The 22,613-nt window shown below is 42.7% G+C and overlaps 1 protein-coding gene across 1 annotated transcript in view; it reads left to right on the forward strand.

Annotated features, from left to right (window-relative positions):
• Nucleotides 1-22,613, forward strand: part of ryr2a (ryanodine receptor 2a (cardiac)) — a 316,621-nt gene that overhangs the window by 248,075 nt on the left and 45,933 nt on the right. The window contains exons 89-93 of the mRNA XM_080872616.1: nt 786-803; nt 19,818-19,898; nt 20,239-20,327; nt 21,005-21,133; nt 22,100-22,204. Of these exons, the coding sequence (XP_080728742.1) occupies nt 786-803; nt 19,818-19,898; nt 20,239-20,327; nt 21,005-21,133; nt 22,100-22,204 (422 nt within the window). The remainder of the gene's footprint in view (nt 1-785; nt 804-19,817; nt 19,899-20,238; nt 20,328-21,004; nt 21,134-22,099; nt 22,205-22,613) is intronic.

Consider the following 22,613-nt stretch of genomic DNA (forward strand, 5'->3'; position numbering starts at 1 on the left):
TAACCTTCAACACTGTAGAAACATTAAGATTGTAGAGAGCCACCATTTATTTTTCACATTGTTCGTTATAATCAATAAAAAGGTTTTTTGTTGTTTTTTCCTGTGTAAATGAGGTGGTAATTCAGTGTTGCTGGTTTGCGTGCATTATCAAGTATGATTTTCTGATGTACAAGCGTGCTGATGATTTGTCTTGTACATCTCTTGTTTGTAAACATTACAAAGACTTTTGAAACCATAAAAATATGTCGCCACTCTTCCCAACTCCATGAAAAAAGTACAGTATTCCTCTTAGTTTGATTAGTAGTATAGTAGTCAACACATTAAAAATTATAATTTGATTATCTAAATATAAAAATGTATATTAGTGTTACTGACAGTGTATTATACAGTGTTTCACCTTGTACAGTGCTCCTATCCCTGAAGACTACATTAGGAAATGATAAGAAAGCTAGAAGTCATACCAAATGTTGACTTTCAAAATGATTAACACTGTACAAACTGTTTTTGCCTGTCTTTGTCCCTCAGGACTTTTACATAGTACTGTAAATGCATATCATTGATGACAAAAGCAAATAAAAAAGGTTCTGGTAGTATATTTTTATATATTTTAGGTTTTCTTTTAATACATATTTTTTTATTCCACATGACGAAAAAAGCGCTCTTTTCCCTATATGTAATCTTTTCCTTTGTTTCTTACTTTCTTTCTTACTTTCTTTCTCTGTTTCTTTCTTCCCCCTGTTTTCCTGTTCTTATTTTGGTTTACTGCACTTTCTTTCCTCCCTCAGTCATCACTCATGAGCGTGGTAATTATGCCTTCTGCCATTTTCTTGTGTGTTGGTTGGCCTCTCTCGCTCTCTCTCTCACACATACACACACACATGCACGCACGCACACACACATGTTGTGTCAGTTCTGTCCAGGTCCTGAGTGTGGACCTCTAAGGATGTCCTCAACCTGCTCAGTGCTTGAAGCAACTTTTTTTGCTTCAACTATTCTAGAGGTAGCCAGTTATTACCAAAGTCTTCTTGGTGCTTTTTATAATACCTCTGGGTCTGTAACTGATCTTTGTAGAAGATCTGTATTGAAGATACATAAATATTACTCCCCTTGTAATTTTAAGGTAAAATGTATCTTGTCATTCTTTTTAACAATAAGCAAACTCATTATGATACTTTGATGAAGAGTTTTAGAATTAAAAAATAAATAAATACATTTTAAAAGAAAAGAAAATCAAGACAAGGCGGAAGTCTTGTCTTGATTTTGTGGTGGAATCACAGTCTTCCTGCCACAACCTGCTGATCTATGGCTCCCCCTCATGATTTGTACAGTGTCTGGCACATTGTGAAAATTAGAAAATGACTAGTAGTCCCCCCAGCACAGCACACCTCCATCTGCCACCCACACCCCCGAATCTTACAGTTAAACTTATGTCAGCTGATTGTTGTGTCTCAGTACTGGAGATTGTATTGTGCTGGTTGTTAATTGTTGTGAATTGTACAACTCCCCTCTGTGTTCTCAGCCACAGTTTCTGTCTGTTTCTGGCATTCAGGGCTGCAATGAATAGATTGAATATGTCTAACCAGATACCAAATAAAATTGTAGACTAGACCTCTATTAAAGTTGCACACTTTAAGATTTTAGAATAAGGTATTGTATGTCTAGTGAAAGGTGTCACGGGTCATCATAAACCTACAGACTGTTATCAGTAATTTAACACAAACAATGCCGCTGCTTTCAGCTCAACATGTGTTAAAGCATCGTTCAGCTCCCTGCTTTGGTCTGCAGCTTTCCAGTTTGGGTTTTAAACATTAACATTCACCAGGTCACCCAGCAATTAGGGATAGGGTTAATTTCATTTTAGTCATGTGGTAAACAAACCTTTCAATTCTCTTACTTGTTTTTTTCACCTCACAGTTCTGATATAATATTTTAAAAAGGTTACATGTATATAGTTGTTAAAAAGAAAGTACGCCCCCTTTGAATGCAAAGATCATAATTTTCTTTATCAGGTTCTAAAATGATTAAATGAACAACACATGGCATATTGAATGATGTCATTTATTTAACACACTTTAAGACAAAATGCAGAAGCAGCGTGTGATTATTGGATCTGCAATAACTGACAAGAAATATCCAGAAAAGTCCAGCCATGGCAATTCAATCAGAATGGATTCTGGACTTTGACTGGGCCATTGCAAAACCTTGATAGTTTTGTTTTTTAGCTGTTCTCTTGTAGATTTGCTAATGTACTTTACTCATTAACCCGTTGCATTGGCCCTGTTTGGGCTGTCGAACAGAAGGCCTCCCAAATATTTGACTCGAGAATGGTGGTATACAGAGGAGTTCATGTTGTCTGCAAGGTGCGCTGGTCCTGTGGCTGCCCCTTCACCACTGTGCCTATAGTAGTTGATATGAAGCGTTTGTGTCGATATGTTGTTTGGTTTCGCCTGGTGTGCATTATGGACTGACATCTCCAGTTTGGCCTTGCATGCCTTAAAAACATTCGGCGTCATTTACAACAGTGTGTATTCAGAAATCAGTGATTCATGAATCTTTTGTGCCTGAATTTGTTTGTACTATATGAACATCCACTCCTTAAAAAATTGGCAACTATTTTGAGCGTTTCCCACTTGCGAATAGTCTCTGTCACCGCTGTTTCCACTGATGTTTTCTCTTTGGCACTGTGTTAATACAGATATGAAATCTCCCAACAAGCAAACTGCCAAAACTTCAGCTTTTGTAGTCATATTTGACAATGATCAGTTAATAAATTACACTGCCTTAGCAGCACCTGGCTGCTAATTACCCTTAATCCTAAAGATGCTCTTAGTTCTAACATAAATTTACTGTGGTGTATCACATCGTTGAAAAGCTGAGTTTGATTTCTCTAGCCAAAACCAGGCCTTACTACTGTCACACCTGTTTCCAATCAAGAAATCACATAAATAAGACCTCCCTGACAAAGTAGAGTACACCAAAAGATCCTCAAAACCAGATATCATGCTGCCATCCAAGGAAATTTAGGAACAGGTGACAAAAAAAGTAATTAAGATCTCTCAGTCTGGAAAAGGAAAAGCCATTTCTTAAACCTGTAGGACTTGAACGAACCACAGTGAGAGCCATTATCGACAGATAGCGAAAACAAGGAACAGTGGCAAACCTTCTCAGGAGTGACCAGCCGACCAAAGGTAACCCAAGACCGCAGCAACAACTCATCTAAGAGGTGACAAAGACCCCAGAACAACATCAGGCCTCATTTGCCTCAGTTTGTGTTCATGACTCCATCATAAGAAAGAGACTGGGCAAAAATGGCCTTCATGGCAGAGTTCCAAGACAAATCCACTGCTGGTAAAAGGAACATAAAGGCTTGTCTCAGTTTTGCCTGAAAACATCTTGATGATACCCAAGACCTTTGGGAAAATAGTCTGGGGACTGACTGATGAGACAAAAGTTTAACTTTTTAGAAGGTGTGTGTCCCGTTAGATCTGGTGTAAAAGTAACACAGCATTTCAGAAAAGAAAATCATACCAACAGTAAAATATGGTGATGGTAGTGTGATGTTCCAGGACTGTTTTGCTGCCTCAGGACGGAAGACTTGTGGTTTAAATGGAACCATGAATTCTGTTGTCTACCAAAACATCCTGAAGGAGAATGTCCGGACATATGTTTGTGTCCCCAAGCTGAAGTGCATTTGGGTTCTGCAGCATGACAATGATCCAAAATACACCAGCAAGTCCACCTCTTAATACTTACAAAGTGGCTTAATGAAAGTCCTGACCTGAATTCCACTGAGATGCTGTGGCTCATTGCCAGTTTGATAATCTGAAACATCTAAATGTGAAAAACGTATAAAAAATAGGAGCTCAAGAAGGGGGCAAACAGTTCTTCACACCACTGTATATCCGTGATCTCATTCTTATAGTCACTACCCGTAGCTCATGATCATAGGTGAGGGTAGGGATGTAGATCGACCAGTAAGTTCACAAAAGAAATGTAGACTGGCTGGGCAAACTCCCACTCACTCTGAAATATCCGTAGGAGGATGAAGAGCTGGTCCAGTGTTCCACGACCAGTACGAAAACAGCACTGTTCCTCCTGTATCCGAGGTTTGACTAATCAGAATCAGAATCAGAAAGGGTTTTATTGCCAAATGTTGAGCAGGTTTACAACATTAGGAAATTGCTGCGGTGCTTCAGTGCAAACATACTGTCATAAAAATATAAAAATAAGAATAAGAATTAAAAGTGCTAAGTGGATAGATATATACATGATATATACATGAGTGCAGGTGGTGATCAGTGCCAAACATGGAATGATGCAGTGAACACAGCGTAGGGTCATGTGTTAGTGGTGGGAACAGTCATACGGTTTAATTAATTAATTAATTAATTAATTAATTAATTAACTTTCCACCACACTAGACCTTCCCAGAGAGGCTGAGGAGTGTGATCCCCCTGTGGTTGAAGTACACACTCTAGCCCACCTTCTTAAAGCCCCCAGAGGCACATCTGCAGATTTCCATGCAATGCGTCAACCAGGACAACCCAGGGCCTTTAGGAATTTAGGATTCCTAACCACTTTGAGGCAGTCTTTTTCCATGGCCTCACTGAACTCCTCCCACACATAAGATTTTGCTTCATCTATCACCCGAGCACAAAAACAGCTGAAAGGTATGTGGCTCTGCTGGTACCTGTCAGCTGCTTCCAAAGTCCCTAAGGCTACACAAGCCCTGTAGGACTTCTTCAGCTTGATCGCTCCCTTCATCTCCAGCACCCACCATCTGGTTTGGGGATTACCATCATAACAGGTACCAACCACCTTGCCCCTTTCAGCATGCCCAACAATGGAGGTTGTTGAGCAACCTCCAACAACCTCCAGCAGCATTCCTTCGTCCCTCGGAAGGCTGGAGGTGAGAGTCGAAGATCTCATGAACCAGGGCTTCTGGCAGGTGTTTTCAGCACACCTTCACAATTCTGTCCAGCATCCTTCGCCGCCACCTGATTAAACCAACCGCCAGGTGATGATCAGTTGACAGCTGACACTGTCACAAAATCAATCACGGACTAGTGGACCTGATCATTGAAGTTTCCCAGTAGGACATCTCAGTCACCAGATGAAGCACCCCACCCAGTGACTCCAAGAAGGCTGGGTACTCTGAACTGTTGTTTGTGCTTATGCGCCAAACGACCAAACCCATTCCCTGACCTGAAGGCACAGTGAAACAACTTCCACCAGCCAAAACCACAATGTACAGGCACAATGTAAATAATGAAACAGTACGTCTTGTGTTGTTGTTCATCTTAAGATGGATTTCACTAATTTTAAGACCTGATAAGGTTTTTTTTTATGACCTAATTATGTAAAGCCTTCAAATTGAAAGGGGATGTACTTTCTTCTTCATGACTATACACACAGAGATACTCACACATTATATATGTATATATATGCACTGCTTAAAGTTAAAGGAACACTTTGAAAACATTGGATCCCAATGGGGTAAAAACCATGCTAGATATCTACTAATCTACTAATATGAACTGGGTAATGTGTTAGCAATGAAAGGACATTCATTGGAAATGAAACCAATGAAATCAGAGTGAAAAAATAATGTGCGCAGTTTAGTCCATTTTGCTGACATTTCCTTGCAGCAACTCAAACTTGGTAGTTTGTGTGGCCCCCACATGCTTGTATGTATGCCTAACAACATTAGCACATGTTCCTAATGAGATTAAGCACAGTGTCCTGGGGGATCTCCTCCCAGATCAAGACCAGGCCATCAGTGAGCTCCTGGGCCGTTGGAGGTGCAATCTAACAAGGTTGGATGGACTGAATGTAGTACATTTTACAAGTACCTGAGGTATACTGTTGGATTAGGTCTGGTGAACATAGGGGCCTGACTAGTCAGTGGTATCACGTCTTTCATCCTCCAGGAACAGCTTGCATACTCTCACCACATGAGGCCATTGTCATGCACCAGGACCCACTGAACGACCATAGCGTCTGACAGGGCCTGACTTCCAATAGGTATCATCCCGATACCTGTTGGCAGTCAGGGTGCTATAGAGATTGAAAATGTGACATCATTCAGGGGTAAAACCGCAAAGGATTCTGGGAACACGTGGCAAGCGGTACTAGCGCACGCAGGCTTTCAATTGAAAACAGTCACACAGCGATAAAAAGAAACGCAAAAAATGTCAAGAAGCTGTTGTATTATTAACTGCAATAGCCGGTCGCATGACAGCCACGGGAAGCCGACGGGTAAAGAGATCGGTTGTTATCGGATTACGTCGTTGAAGAGAAATTGTTCGAGCCATGTTTCCGAAGTAACAAATAGCCGACGGATGGCCTGGATTGCAGCCATTCTAAGACCAAATATAAGGTCCCAGAACACTCCAGCTCACATGTTAGTCTGCTCCAAGCATTTACACAAAGGTCAGTGTTTTGTAGTAGGTAATACGTCATTTTTCATAACATAACTGGTGATATAGGTTACAAGCAAGTCTGGCACTGAACAGAAATTGTCGCACTATGCTCTTTTGTTTTATTGTGCATAAATAGTGAATTGTCCTGACAGAATATTGCGTTTCGCTTCTGTTATTACCATGGTACAATGACAAAAACATATACTTTTATTCACAGGATAAAACAGTTGTTTTGTATCACTAATTGCCCAGTACGATTACAGCATACAATATTATTGTCACTGCTACATTTCTGTAATGCTACCAGAAATTATTTCCACTACTAATTAATTACCGTTGAGCTCAAAGGTCCTATTAATAAACGGTTAACGAATGTGTATTTATGAAGACAATTTGTGAGACTGGTAAACTTACCTTTGTTCGTACGATGGTCTTTCGTTCTACACGGTGCATTTCAAGGTCCTGTACCCATTCGTCGGTAAACTGTACCTGGGCTTGTTGCAGTGACCTGAAGTTACTAAACTTCATGAGTGTATGCACTCACTCCAAGAACCATATAATTATAAATCTGAGCGTGGTGAAAGTTGGGCAGCACGCTAACATCTTTTGTCCCTCTGTGTGCTCGTGAGGGTCTGACCCTTTCACACCTTTGATTTTTTCCTCGTATCTTTTCTTTGACTTTTCATCAAGTCTGTCTTTGTACGGACCGGCATTGTTCTCCTTCGTTTTGTACATACCTTTTTTGGGGGGGCAAAGAAAAAGCAAGAAGGTATTGGAACCGGAGAATGAACGTTTTGCGGTGATGCAAATGCTTGCGTTTGATGCATTGCTTTGATTGTTTTGCCACTAGTACCCGGCATGCGATGCGCGAAAGTCACGTGGTCTGTCAATCTCTATTGCCTATCCTGTTGGTCTGTGTGTTTGTCCATCAATATGCCTTCTCAGACTATCACTGACCCATCACTACACCATTCATGCTGATGTTACAGGCAGCATAACGTTCTCCACTGCGTCTCCAGACCCTTTCATGTCTGTCACACGTGTCAAGGTTAACTTAATCTCATCTGTGAAAAGCTGAAATGCTGAATGGTGTTACTGGCAGCATAACATATGATTGTTTGGCCGATAAGTTCACGCCAGTGACCATTTTGTAGGTCTGGCAGTGCTCAACGTGTTCCTACTGATGGGTTATGGTCCTTTTACAGTGCAGTCCTTCTAGAATAGCTCCCTATCTTCTGAAATCTCCTCCATGCTCTTGACTGTGCTAGGAGACACAGCAAATGTTCTGGAAATGGCATGTATTAATGTGCATCCTGAAGGATTTGAACTACTTGTCCCCTGTAGGGTCAGCTCTATAAGATAACACCAAAGCAGCTAAACTGATCAACAACACTCTCTGTTACTTAACTCACTATACCATATACCATATACCGTAGGTTAACTGCCTTGATGGTATCTTGATGGTATACTTGGATTAAAAAGTGTTCCTTTAATTTATATATAATGTGTGTGTATGTATGTATAAAATAAACTAATTAATTGCAGCCCTTCTCATTTCTAATCTTTGTACATTTCGCCCTCTTCAGTCTCCCTTCCTTTTCTTTTTCCTTTTGAATGTTGCACTTGAGACATGAAAGTGGCTGTTTTTGGCCATGCTGCTCCGCCAGTTTTGTGAAATCTGAACCATCTTTTCTTCCTTACCCTCTTTTTCTCTCCATTTACTGGCTGAGATGTGTTCTGTACTCACTGTATTTGTTCATTGTATGTTAACAAAACTTGAATAACCATGATCTTATAACTGATTTTTTTAGATTTTATGTTTGAACTTATTTTCACCCCAGTATTGTGTCTTAAGCTCATGGTTTGGTTGTATATCTTGTATGTGTGTCTATAAATTGTAACATTTTTAAAAGACTAGAAGTGCTTTCATTTTTATCTTTAGTCAGTTTTAAGCAAGCCTTTAACATACCTATGTTATTGCCTTTACACTACCAGTTGTTTAAGTTTCATTGTAAGGACATGAAAAGACAAAGAATTAGGGAACTGTTGGCTGTTATTTATACATTTGTGTTGATGCTGTTGATCTGTGATCTACTAACAATTTATATACAAAGGCACCACCAATTGATTTTATTGACAGCATTCTTCCAAGACCAGTGCAAATATGTGCGTGAGGGAGTAACAGTACACCAGTAGAAAGTGTAAGTGCAGGTTTTACATTTGTGCGTTTCTCTGAAAAAGTATAGTAAGTGAGATCAATGTGGGGAGGCTGGAGGAGAATCTATATTATTCATATAAAAGCATATACATATGTTAGAAATTTTTCTCTTCTTTTTTGTGGTCTTCAGGACTGAGACTCCAGACCATTTATAAATCTAACCCTAAGTCTTATGATTGAGCTATTTTATCCATCCAAGAATTTAATCCTGCCATTGTAGCGCAAGGTGATTATGTAGAAATCCATGGGGGAAAAAAACCTTGGCTCGCATGAGCTGTGCTCTCAGTAAACAATGTGGAATTGTTTGGCCAGAGAAGTTCACACCAGTAGCGTGCTGGGGGTCAATTTTTAGGTCTCTGGTAGTCCTCATCCTGTTCCTCCTTGCACAAAGGAAAATAGCCCAGTTTAAGTCCAGCTTATAGTTCTGTTTAGAATAAATTAATGTGTTAACGTGTGAACTATTGTTACCCATCTGCCGTAAAAGGCTACGGGGAGGGGCTATTGTCATCACAACACAAAAATCTTGTGAATGCAATAAAGGCGGAAGTCGTTCTGAATTTGTAGTAAATGCATCTATGGTATCACTTTGAAATCCTAGGTGAGTTCAAATCTCACTGACCTTAATGTCAAGGTAAAAGTCAGAGGTCGAGTTTTCTGAAAATCATTCAAGAGAAAGTCACCCAGGAGATAGATAGATATATATATATATAAAAACACCCAGCACGCCCCTGCGGGCGGTTTATCCTTCAAGCTCGGGTCCTCTACCAGAGGCCTGGGAGCTTGAGGGTCCTGCGCAGTATCTTAGCTGTTCCCAGGACTGCGCTCTTCTGGACAGAGATCTCCGATGTTGTTCCCGGGATCTGCTGGAGCCACTCGCCTAGCTTGGGAGTCACCGCACCTAGTGCTCCGATTACCACGGGGACCACCGTTACCTTCACCCTCCACATCCTCTCGAGCTCTTCTCTGAGCCCTTGGTATTTCTCCAGCTTCTCGTGTTCCTTCTTCCTGATATTGCTGTCATTCGGAACCGCTACATCGATCACTACGGCCGTCTTCTTCTGTTTGTCTACCACCACTATGTCCGGTTGGTTAGCCACCACCATTTTGTCCGTCTGTATCTGGAAGTCCCACAGGATCTTAGCTCGGTCATTCTCCACCACCCTTGGGGGCATCTCCCATTTTGACCTTGGGACTTCCAGGTTATACTCGGCACAGATGTTCCTGTACACTATGCCGGCCACTTGGTTATGGCATTCCATGTATGCCTTGCCTGCTAGCATCTTGCACCCTGCTGTTATGTGCTGGATTGTCTCTGGGGCATCTTTACACAGCCTGCACCTGGGGTCTTGCCTGGTGTGATAGACCCCAGCCTCTATGGATCTTGTACTCAGAGCTTGTTCTTGTGCTGCCATGATTAGTGCCTCTGTGCTGTCTTTCAGTCCAGCTTTGTCCAGCCATTGGTAGGATTTCTGGATATCAGCCACCTCCTCTATCTGCCGGTGGTACATACCGTGCAGGGGCCTGTCCTTCCATGATGGTTCCTCGTCTCCCTCCTCTTTCTTGGGTTTCTGCTGCCTGAGGTATTCACTGAGCACTCGGTCAGTTGGGGCCATCTTCCCAATGTATTCTTGGATGTTCGTTGTCTCATCCCCGGCCCCCTTCCTTCCACTTAGCGTACAGCCTCAGGGTGCTGGACTTGGGGTGAAACCCTCCATGCATGGTAAGGAGCTTTCTTGTCTTTATGTCAGTGGCTTCTATCTCCTCCTTTGGCCAGCCTATTACCCCAGCAGGGTACCTGATCACGGGCAGGGCGTACGTGTTGATGGCCCGGATCTTGTTCTTACCGTTCAGCTGACTCCTCAGGACTTGCCTGACCCTCTGCAGGTATTTGGTGGTTGCAGCTTTTCTAGCGGCCTCTTCATGGTTCCCATTCGCCTGCGGGATCCCCAGGTACTTGTAACTGTCCTCTATGTCTGCAATGTTGCCTTCTGGTAGTTCAATCCCCTCAGTTCTGACTACCTTCCCTCTCTTTGTTACCATCCGACTACACTTCTCCAGTCCGAACGACATTCCAGTGTCATTGCTGTATAGCCTGGTAGTGTGGATCAGTGAATCGATGTCTCGTTCACTCTTGGCATACAGCTTGATGTCATCCATGTACAGGAGGTGGCTGACAACTGCTCCATTCCGTAGTCGGTATCCGTAGCCAGTCTTGTTAATGATCTCACTGAGGGGGTTCAGGCCTATGCAGAACAGCAGTGGGGACAGAGCATCTCCTTGGTAGATCCCGCACTTGATGGTGACTTGTGCTATGGGCTTGGAGTTGGCCTCTAGTGTTGTACGCCACATCCCCATTGAGTTCCTGATGAAGGCTCTTAGGGTCCCATTGATCTTGTACAATTCTAGGCATTCCAGTATCCAGCTGTGGGGCATTGAGTCATAGGCCTTCTTGTAATCAATCCAGGCAGTGCACAGGTTGGTCAGTCTGGTCTTGCAGTCTCTGCTGACTGTTCTGTCTACCAGTAGCTGGTGTTTTGCGCCTCTGGTATTCTTGCCAATTCCTTTCTGTGTCCCGCTCATGTATTGACCCATGTGCCTGTTCATCTTAGCCGATATGATGCCTGACAGGAGCTTCCATGTAGTACTGAGGCAGGTTATTGGTCGGTAGTTGGAGGGGACCGGTCCCTTCTTGGGGTCCTTGGGGATCAGGACCGTCCGACCTTCGGTTAGCCATTCCGGGTGTCTCTCGTTAACTAGCAGCTGGTTCATTTGTGCTGCCAGACGCTCATGGAGTGCAGTCAGCTTCTTCAGGCAGTAGGCGTGAACCATGTCGGGCCCTGGTGCTGTCCAACTCTTCATACTGGAGACCCTTTCTTGGATATCTGCCACTGTGATGGTTACTGGGACCCTGTTCAGGGAGGTCGCTATGGTCTGCCCTCAGATCCACTAGCCACTGAGCATTGCCGTTATGGGTTGCGTCCTTCTCCCATATGCTCTTCCAGTATTGCTCCGTCTCCAGCCTTGGTGGTGCTGTTCTCTTATTGTTCCCTTGCCACTGAGAGTACACCTTTGCTGGTTCTGTGGAGAACAGCTGGTTTATTCTCCTGCCTTCTATCTCTCTGGTGTACCTCCTCAAGCGGCTGGCCAAGGCTGTGAGTCTTTGCTTGGCAGTTTCCAAGGCCTCAGGTATGGACAGTTTGCTGTATTTCTTATGCACCTTCTTTGCCGCACCTTTCTGCAACTCCGTTAGTTGGCTAACCTCCCTCCATGCTACTTTGATCTTGCCCTCTAGCCTCCTTCTCCATGGAGGGTACTGCCCCTTGTGGCTGTTCAACTTGTAGCCAAGCATCTCACTGTTTCAACACAATGTTGTGTAGCAACCTCTGCTGTAGATTCCAGGGCTGTCTAATTGGCTTGTGGTTCTCCATATAATATAACCACCACCTACTACGATCTGAAAGAAACATCATGACACAAGAAGGCATTGCCTTGAGACCACCAACAGTCTGCATTGCTGCATTGGTGCCTTTGGGGGTTGATGTTCAACCTGTCGATTTAGACCCGAAATAGCCACAATGAAGTGAACCCTAATACGAAATTTGCAGCTGTCACTGTCAGTTTTCATAGTAACTGAAGGCATCGGCTTAACTTTGTGCTGAACATTGGGGGGGGGGGGGGGGGGTGTCAAGCTCTCTGTCTAAATGAATGAATAAATCTATTCCCAGAGGATTAAACATGCAACTATTTTGCTGATAATAATTGAAATGAGTAAAGAAAATCCTATTTATGCTAGATAATTCATAATTGTATTGGGGGGGGGGGGGGGGGGGTATATCGGTTGGGTCTGATTATTTGGGGGGGGGGGGGGGGGGGGGGGGGGGGGGAGTCTAACCCCCTTGGAAATTATGCCCCTGGCTGAAGGGGCACACTGAATTCTACATTCTACCTCTCACTAAATGAGGAAGGAGGCTGAGATTGTCCTTATTTGCAACAAGTGCAACACTAATGAACTCCTGCCTTGAAATTTGAAAACTATACAATACATCTATACAAGAAGAGCTGTTGTGTTTGAGTATGCCTGCTCCTGAACTGGGGCAAATATAAACCAGCTGTCCAATAATGTAAGAATTCACATGCCTCTCGTCTGCAGAAGCAAGAATGTAACCATAATGGTGCATGTAATGCATGTCGATGCAAACTATTTTAAAATGGTGTAGGTGTCCATGTTTTAGGAATAAGGAAGTGATTTTCTCCAGATGTGATATGACTTACTGCCTCAGAGCCTGAGCCTTCAGAGAATCTGTGACAAACTCCATTGAACTTTGAGGGCCATTACCTTAATTGGAGAATGTATCCTTTGGAGAGTGTGGTTAACAACCAAGGATCAGAGACCAAGACCTCCCAGCTGAGGTGTTGCAGAAAGAAGAGGATGGGATTGTCAAGGGGGCCGGAGGCCTGTACAAAACTGGACCCAAGTGCGGGACGAAGTGCGGAAGCAGGATAGTTGAACTAAAGTAGTGGTTTTACTTACAAAGGCCAAGGACAACAAGGAGAGACAAACATAGGAACTTGACGTGGCCTGATATATAATATAGGGCTTGGTGGGGGGAACACTAGTGGAGGAACAAAACCAAGAACCTTGCCTTAACACACAATACAGTACAGGGCAGGTGATCCTAGCACAGCAGCCGGAGACACGTTACTTAAACGGAGACTGAAGTGGTGCTCACGGAGTGTATTAGAGGGAGAGAGAGAGGAAAGGAATTAGTGGGTGCATGGGTTGGTCCTGGAGCTATAGTTATTGCTGGAATGGAGTGGCTTACTTGGCCAGGATGAGGCTGAGGCTAAGGAGGAAGGCAGAGATCCGAGTGGATGGGTTTGTGTCCAGAGTCTAGCAGGTAAACCGAAGTGATGATGTCGTAGTATAGCAGGTGAGTTGAGCTAGGAGAAAAGACAACAAGGTAAACGTATAAGGATCTTGGATCTTGAGCTTAGCATTAGAGCCTGTTACTAACTTGGGTGAGTTGATGAACTGGTGGCGAGGTGGTAGTGAAGTTGGCCATAAATACCCTCAATTGACTGTCCAGGATTAATCGCAGGTGCACTGCCCAGGTGAGAGGATGGTAGGCCCGCCCTAAGGTGGTTACAGGAGGCAGGGATCCACACCGGCCACACCCAGCTGCTCACACGGTCAATGACAGTACCCCCCCTTCAAGGAATGCCTCCCAGCAGCTGGTTAGCCTCGACGCAACCTGTAACAATCAGAAACAAGAGAGCTGACAAGAATGAAAGACCTGGGGACCCAGGCGTGCTCTTCAGGGCCATGCCCCTCCCAATTCACCAGGTACTGTCGCAACTGACCATGCCAGCGGACGTCCAGGATCCTTCGGACTGTACAGGCCGGATGACCCTCAACAAGCTGGGTGGATAGAGGGGGGTCGGCCGGCGAGCACAACGGACTCGTGAGCTCTGGCTTTACTCAGGAAAAGTGGAAGGTAGGACGGATCTTTATGGCAGCAGGAAGTTTCAGTTTGAGTGTGGATGGAGGGATGACTGTGTCTACCTCATAGGGTCCAATCAAACGGGGTACAAGCTTGCCAGTCACAGACCTGAGAGGTACGTCCCTGGTGGAAAGCCATACCTTTTGTCCAGGTGTGTACCTGGGTGCCGGTGTGCGGAGGGCCGCGTAGTACCGCTGGTGGGCAACTGCTTTCTGTAACATTTCCCTCATTCTACGACAGATGTTGCAGCAGCGTCTTAAGTGGTGTTGCACGGAGGGCACAGGCGAGGTCTGCCTCATCCTCAGGAAACAGGGGTGGTTGATAGCCAAGGGATACCTCAAAAGGTGACAGACCAGTAGAGGAGGAAATATGTGCATTGTTTGCATACTCCACCCAGGGGAGAAGGCAGCCGGGTTTGTGAGTGGCGACACAACAGATTCCAGTTCTTAATTTAAATGTTCAGTCTGGCCGTTGGTGGCCATTGGTGATGTCTGGAACTTAGGTTTACACGGGCTCCAAGGGCTGTGCAGAATGAATTCCATACCTGAGACACAAACTGCGGCCCCCAGTCAGAAGTGATCTCGGACAGGATTCCATGGAGCCTGAATACATGGTCTACCATGAGCTGGGCTGTCTCAGCAGCTGAGGGGAGTTTTTCCAGGGCCACGAAGTGAGCTGACTTGGAGAATCTGTCAATGATAGAGAGGATTACTGATTTCCCAGATGAGGCCAGTAAACCGGTGACAAATTCTAATGCTATGTGAGACCAGGGACGTGAGGGTAAAGTTAAGGGTTTGAGGAGGCCTGCTGTGTCGAGGTTTTGCTGTGGGCACAGGTGGAGCAGGCAGCAACATACTCCTTTACATCCTTTTCTAAGGTCCTCCACCAAAATGGCGTTTTATTAGCAAGATGGTTCTACAACACCCCAGGGAACTGCTGAGAACTTAGCAGTGTGGACCCATCTCAGAACCGCAGCCCGAACTGCCGAGGGGACATACATGCGACCCAGGGGACCAGACCCCAGATCAGGCTCATCTTGCAGAGCCTGCTGGATGGTCTCGTTAATCTCCCAGGTTTCATGGCTAACAACTCCCGGTCTCCTACATTATAGTTTTGCTCCGAGAGAGAGAGAGAGAGAAGAGAGAGAGGCAAGAGAAAAAGGTGCATGCCTGTAACTTGGCTTTAGGACCTGAATATTGTGACAAAACAGCCCCAATCCCTGAATCTGAAGCATCTACCTCTATGATGAAAGGCATAGTGGAGTTTGGATGAATAGGGTCTGAGGTGAGCAGATGTTCCAGTCTTTTGAAATTGGCCTCAGCCTCTGGGTTCCAGAGAAAAGGTTGTTTGGTGGAGGTGAGAGTGGTGAGGGGTGCAGATACATGGCTATATTTTCATATGAAGCGGTGATAGAAATGGGCTAATTCAAGAAAGCGTTTGAGGTGTTTACAGGACGTTGGGGTAGGCCATTCCGCCATGGCTTGGATCTTGGCGGGGTCTGTCTTCACCTGCCCTTCTGCAAGAACATAACCAAGAAAAGTCACTGAGAGGGAGTGAAATTCACGCTTTTTAGCTTTAACCTAGAGTCTGTTTTTCAGCAGGCGCTGTAGGACGGCTTGGACGTGAACTTGGTGTTCCTCTCTATTCCTGGAAAAGATCAAGATGTCATCCAGATAGACAAGTACAAATTAGTTTAGAAAGTCTCTTAGTACATCATTGATCAGAGCTTGGAATACTTATGGTGTATTTGTGAGTCCAAAAGGCATGACTAAATATTCAAAATGGCCCAGTGGTGTGTTAAAGGCTTTCTTCCATTCTTTCTTCTCCCGGATGCGGATTAGATGGTAAGCATTGCAGAGATCTAGTTTTGTGAAAATGGTGGAACTGATTAGCGGGAGGGGTTTTTGTTTTTTATGGTTATTTCATTGAGGCCCCTGTAATCTATGCATGGCCTAAGGGTCTTATCCTTCTTTTCAACGAAGAAAAGTGTGTGGTGCCTCTGTGTTGCTGATCACCTTGTCAGATACACATTTTCAAAGACGCACATATTGTGGTCTTCCTGTCAGGTAATTAACAATCCAGGACACGAGAGGCATCCACCTGCGTCGTTGTCAGCTTATCACCAAGCAGGGTCAGCCTGATGGTGTTGAATGCACTGGAAGTTGAAAAACATGACTCTCACAGTGCTCGCTAGCTGGTCCAGATGGGCGTAGACACAATTGAGCAGGTAGATGATGGCATCCTGCGGTATGAGGCAGCGCTGGTAAGCAAACTGAAGAGAATCCTTATGTGGCCTCACAATAGGTCGGAACTGGTCAAGAATGAGTCTTTCCAGGGTCTTCATGATGTCAGTGCCACAGGCCTGTAATCCTGGGGGCCACTGGGACGTGGTGTCTTTGGTACAGGAAAGAGGTATAATGTCTCTGCAGACTCAGACTCAGTACCCAGTCTTTGGGTGTCTTATTTCAAGATGTTCAAAATGCAGGCTGCAAAGAGACTTGACAAAGGTGGCCCAACTGAAAGCAGGATCACAGAGGGTTTCTGAGCAATGGGTGTGTGGGGTGAAAAGTGTTGCAACACAATGGTTTAGTTGAAGGAATGTGGCATAAGTCAGAAAACTGTTACCTGACTTTGTTCACTTGCACACTACTTTCCAATCCTGTTGGGCTCCAGGGTAAAACATCTTTCTATCCATAACAACATCTTTCCATTGCAGCACGGTGGCACAGTGGTTAGCACTGTTGCCGCACAGCAAAAAGGTCCTGAGTTCAATTCCACCATCAGGTCTTTCTGTGTGGAGTTTGCATGTTCTCCCCGTGTTTGCGTGGGTTCTCTCCGGGTACTCCGGCTTCCTCCCACTGTCCAAAGACGTGCAGCTTGTGGGGATAGGTTAATTGGATAATCCAAATTGCCACTAGGTGTGAATGTGCGAGTGAATGTGAGTGCGAATGGTTGTCTGTCTCTGTGTGTTGGCCCTGCGACAGACTGGCGACCTGTCCAGGGTGTACCCCGCCTCTCGCCCTATGACAGCTGGGATAGGCTCCAGCGCCCCCCGCGCCCCTGAAAAGGATAAGCGGAAGCGAATGGATGGATGGATGAACAATGGATAACCAGTATTGCACACTTTCTTTGTCAGTCAGCATAAAATAAATTGAACCATATTTTACTTCATTTAACTAAAAATTGACCGACCGTGTTGTAGAGCAAAGGCTTTGTTTTTCACTGTCTTGACTCGAGCTGAAGGATAACCTATCCCTTAAATTTGAGATAATAGGGAGAGTCAGTAGCACACTGCTGTAAAGAATGAGTAAGTTGGATTCGTAACACCAGATAAAACGAAAGCTACAGAGCAACAATTACAAAAAGGGAATGTAACATAGTTATCATGTATTATGTTCTTTGTGTTTTAAAAAAAGGAAACAAAAAAAACATGACTATTCATCAAACTGCTAAATACTAAAGTGGCATTGTTGTAAAAATGTTTGCATTCCATTATTACTCTTTTCTAGCACGTGTTATATTTTATAAGAACGATTTTTACTCTTTAAGTGTGATAAATAAAACAAACGTTCTGAAATTTTGGTGGAACTGATCTACCGTGCCCTTTAACAAGTATTATCCAGAGTCCCGATTTTGTAGTTTTTTTGTATATTTGTCATACTTTATGTTTCAGATCATCAAACAGTTTTTACCCCGCAGTGGTAAAAAGGTTAATGGAATATTGTCATCACCCTACTGGACACTCAGCTGTGTGAACGGGATAACTTGAGAATGAGGGAATGTAGGAATTTTAAATTGACACCATGAATGCATTTACTAAAAATCTCAGACAAGTTTGTATCTTGGTGAATGGAGATCAGGTGATCAGAGGTCAGGTTTTCTGAAATCTAGTCAACACCATAACTCGGGAAAGGTCACCTAGGATTTTCAAATTGATGCCATAGGTCTATCTCTTAAAAGAGGTCTAGTTTTCTAACAATACACAGTTTTTAAATTATCTTTCATTTATCAAGCTGTCCACACCTGCCCTTGTTAAATCATGAAATAACTATTATCAATCACATTTTTGGGAAGGCTGAGTTTAGTTTATCTGATTACTGTCAGACCTGTGCAATCAAATAATCACTTAATTAGAACCTATGTGACAAAGTGAAGTAGACTAAAAGATCTCACAAAGTATATAATATCATGCCACAATCTAAAAAAATGAAAGTGACTGGGCAAAAACAGCAACCATGGGAGAGTTCCAATGTGAAAAAAGCAACATTTTTGTCAAATTTGAGTGGCATTACATCTGGCATAAAATTAACATAGTATTTCATGAAAAGAAGATTATACAAACAGCCAAACATTGTGCTGGTAGTTTGATGGTACCTGGGACCTGGATGTCTTGATGTAATTGATGAAAACACGAGTTGTGCTCTCTGCTGTCTGGCCATCAGTTCATTTCTCGAAGATCAAGTGCACTCAGGTTATGCAGGATGACACCAGAAGGTCCACCTCTGAATGACTCAAAAACAAAAATAAAGCTGTTGGAGCGGCCTCCACTGTCAAGACTTAAGTCAGATTTAGATGCTTTGGCATGGCCTTAAACAGCCTGTTCGTGCTCACAAACCCTGCAGTGTGGCTGAATTAAAATAATTTTGGAAAGAAAAACAGGCCACAGGGATGTGCAAGAATGATCGCTATTCATCACAAATACATGATTGCAGTTCTTGCTGCCAACCAGTTATAAGGTTGTGCCACTTTCTTACATGAGGCCTGGTGGTTTGGATAGCTTTTTCCCCCCGTAACATGTTTACTTGGGTTATTTTTATTTTGTCGAATATTAGAATTTGTTTGATCTGAAACTTTTAAGTTGAACAAATATGCAAAAAATTAAGAAATTGGGAAGGGGGCGAATACTTGTAACTGTATGTATCTGCACTACAAAAGTAGTGCCCTGGTTTCAGATGTATACATTTTCTCTCTCTCAGCTCAGTTCAGTGTGTTTTCTTATTGTATGGATGTATTCTTGTAATGTCATGATAGTGATGTATTAAGTCACTGTAAAGTGTTGCATATTCCTTCTTTTTCTTTCCCATTCCATCGTTCAAAGCAGCATTCTCACCCAGACAGAGCAGTCGGCCTCAGCTATGCCATTTTATTACTACAACAGAAAGCAGTAACCAACCAAAGAGCTGAAATCCAGTCCTGACTCTAAAATGCTGCAGTGTAGGGACCAGCCCACCATGAACTGTTGTCACTGCCTACTGCTCATCCAAAAGTGTGTGTGTGTGTGTGTGTGTGCGTGTGTGTTTGTGTGTGTGTGTGTTTGTGCGTGTGTGCGTGTGTGTTTTCCATGGCCATACATTCTTCACTAACTGAAAGAAAACACAACAATATTACCGCCTCCTCTTTTAATACTTCATTCTCCATCTTCTTGTGTGTCTCTCCCTTTCCTATATGTTGTCTGCTTTTGTTTCCTCTGGTGTGACTTTTTTCTGCGTACGTGTGTCTGTTTATATGAATGTGTGTGTGCATTTATGTATGTGCTTGATCATGCCTGTGTTATTGTGTGTACATTTGTGCATACCTCTGTATGTGCTTGTGAAAATGTGTGTCCGTATGTACATGTGTGTAACCTGTATATGGGCGTGTGCGGTGTGTGCGTGTGTGTTTCTTTTCTCTGGCCAGGTGAGAAGGTCATGCAGGATGATGAGTTCACTTGTGACCTTTTCCGCTTCCTGCAGCTGCTCTGTGAAGGACACAACTCAGGTGTGCATAAGTTCTCTACAGTGAATTTCACAGGAAAATGGCTAAACATTTTAATTTGTGAAAATTTACCAGTACTCTCACAAAAACATTTTCACTGTTTATGGCTAGATCGTTAATGGGTTGAACCATGTTTTAAAAGAATAGTAGATACCTTAATGCTTAATGTGATTTTATATATGTGAATTACTGCTGGTTATTATGGATGGACTTGTAGTAGAACCAACTGTGATTTCTAAGACATAGCATGGAGCAAAGTATGACATAGATTTGAACTGTGAGACATACTGTATTTATTCAGTTGAACACATTCCACGCAGAATTTTATGGTATCTTATTTCAGACTTTCAGAACTACTTGAGGACTCAAACGGGAAACAACACAACCGTTAACATCATTATCTCCACTGTTGACTACCTTCTAAGAGTTCAGGTCAGCTTCTTTTACCCACTACTGACAAACATTTCTCATACAGTTTAGACTAAAATAAAAAAGAGGGAATACTGACCACTTTCCTAAAGAACAACACCCTCACTCTGGCCTGCAAAGGCAAAATGCAGTAACGATCCATCTCATCAGCACACTTTCTGCACTCACTGCCATAGAACTGAACCACACAGCTAAAGTCACAGAAAGACGGGTAAAGCTTTTGAAATACAGCAAACTGTGAATGTGTCTGCCTTTTATGTCTCCATTTCATTGAATTGGAAGGTCTTTCTTTAAGGTTCAGTGAGTTCATCTGATTTTGAGAAAGAATGTTTAGATGGTGTAAATGGTCATTACAAAAAAAATACATGTTAAACAATATTTTGGTAGCTGTTTTGATGATATGTTATGAGGGTTAATGCCAATAAGTGACTTTTATAACTTGTGCTTAGATAGCAGCTCAGCTGATAACATACTGCAAACAAGTTATTGACTCTTGTGAGTTCAGTGTAATTGGTAAAACTATAACATAGTTTATTTAGCTAAAAATGTTTTAATCAATATTATTATTATGATTTCCTTTTATTTCTCTTTTGAATACTACTGCTACTACTTTGCCACAAATCAAAATCAAAATAGCCCTCTCATGTTTCTTCTTATCCTCCTGCTTCATTCTCCTCCAGGAGTCCATCAGTGATTTCTACTGGTATTATTCTGGGAAAGATGTGATTGATGAGCAGGGCCAGCGGAATTTCTCCAAGGCAATAAATGTGGCCAAGCAGGTTTTCAATACCCTCACTGAGTACATCCAGGTAAGGGCATACAATACAGTCATCAGTGTTAAAATGAACATGAAACATTACATGTATAAAGGCTAATTTCAGTGATGGTCAAAAATTGTCATACATTTAACGTTTTTCTTGCTGGATTTAAGAAATAAGTGTTTAGAGCCTGTTTAGCGCCATCTTGTGCCAGTACAAAACATGACGTCACTTGGTTGGTTTAATGCTAATAGGCTTATCTCCGTTTCTGTTAGCTAATTAGTGACAAAACTCATACCTCAGAAACATTAAAACGATAAAGCAGCCAAAGGGGATCACTTTACCTTGGTTTTAAAGCTGGAGTACCTCAAGGCTCCATACTTAGACCACTTTTACTTTCTTTACATTTTAATTACTAACCCAATGTCTGTCATAACATCAATACCCAGCTGTATGCAGATAATTCTGTTATTTTTACACAGACAAAGGCCGATATGGAAGTTTATAAAAAAACTCATATAGAAACTGTTTTGCTAATTGGCCCTTTTCCTTCCATCATTGTCACAGACTTCAGAAGTACTTCTGAAAAATGGCCTTTTGGCTAATTCATATTTACATTCATATGTTCATCTTAATATGCACAGTCCCATTTAAGCAAATACATTTAAAACAATTAAATGCATACACGTAGTCATTCATGTCCACTTTAAATCACTACTATACAGTCATGTTATAGGTACTAAGTCATAGAGTTTATAGTTTGTTTCTATTTTTGTTTTTTACTGTAGTGACAGCTGTTGCTTAATTAGAAGTAAAAAATTGGAAAACAAGCAGACTGATAAACCTGCAATGATCTTCCCAGCATTGGGGCAGTAATGGGACCCAGTGATCTGTAATATTATGTCCAATAAAATGGACAGTTTTAAAGTCACATTCATTTCGTGAAAAAGCTTCATTTGAGTCATTTTCTGAGGTTGTATCTGTAAAATACATTCACACTTATTAATGCTTTTCTAGGGTCCATGCACCGGCAACCAGCAGAGTTTAGCCCATAGTCGACTGTGGGATGCTGTGGTTGGCTTTCTACATGTTTTTGCTCACATGCAGATGAAATTGTCTCAGGTACGTAAATTTAGTGATGGGTGTCTGCAGACTCAGGCTCTGAGATAATGATCAATGCCACTAGACATAACACAGTTGGCAACTTGTGGATTATTTTTCCCAAGAATCATTTTCATTATATTCTATAAAAAACAAAGATCACTCATAAATATCTCTGATTCTCAAAAAAATCGCGAGACACTACCAATATCTGTGCTTCAGGGTATTATTGGCCAGTGATGTGAGTCTAATGTGATAGGCATTATATCTGAACGAAGTCTACCAGTCAGTCACAAGTTTAGGGTCATCTGTTCTTTCAGTTAAGAACTCTTAAAAATCAGAATAAATTATGTCTCCCTTTAGTTTTAGAACATGTTTTCCTGGAACTTCAAGGCTGGTAGTTTTGCTGGTATGTTGGTTCCTTATTAGC

Source organism: Rhamphochromis sp. 'chilingali' (genome assembly GCF_963969265.1).
Source record: "Rhamphochromis sp. 'chilingali' genome assembly, chromosome: 22".
Taxonomy (NCBI): domain Eukaryota; kingdom Metazoa; phylum Chordata; class Actinopteri; order Cichliformes; family Cichlidae; genus Rhamphochromis; species Rhamphochromis sp. 'chilingali'.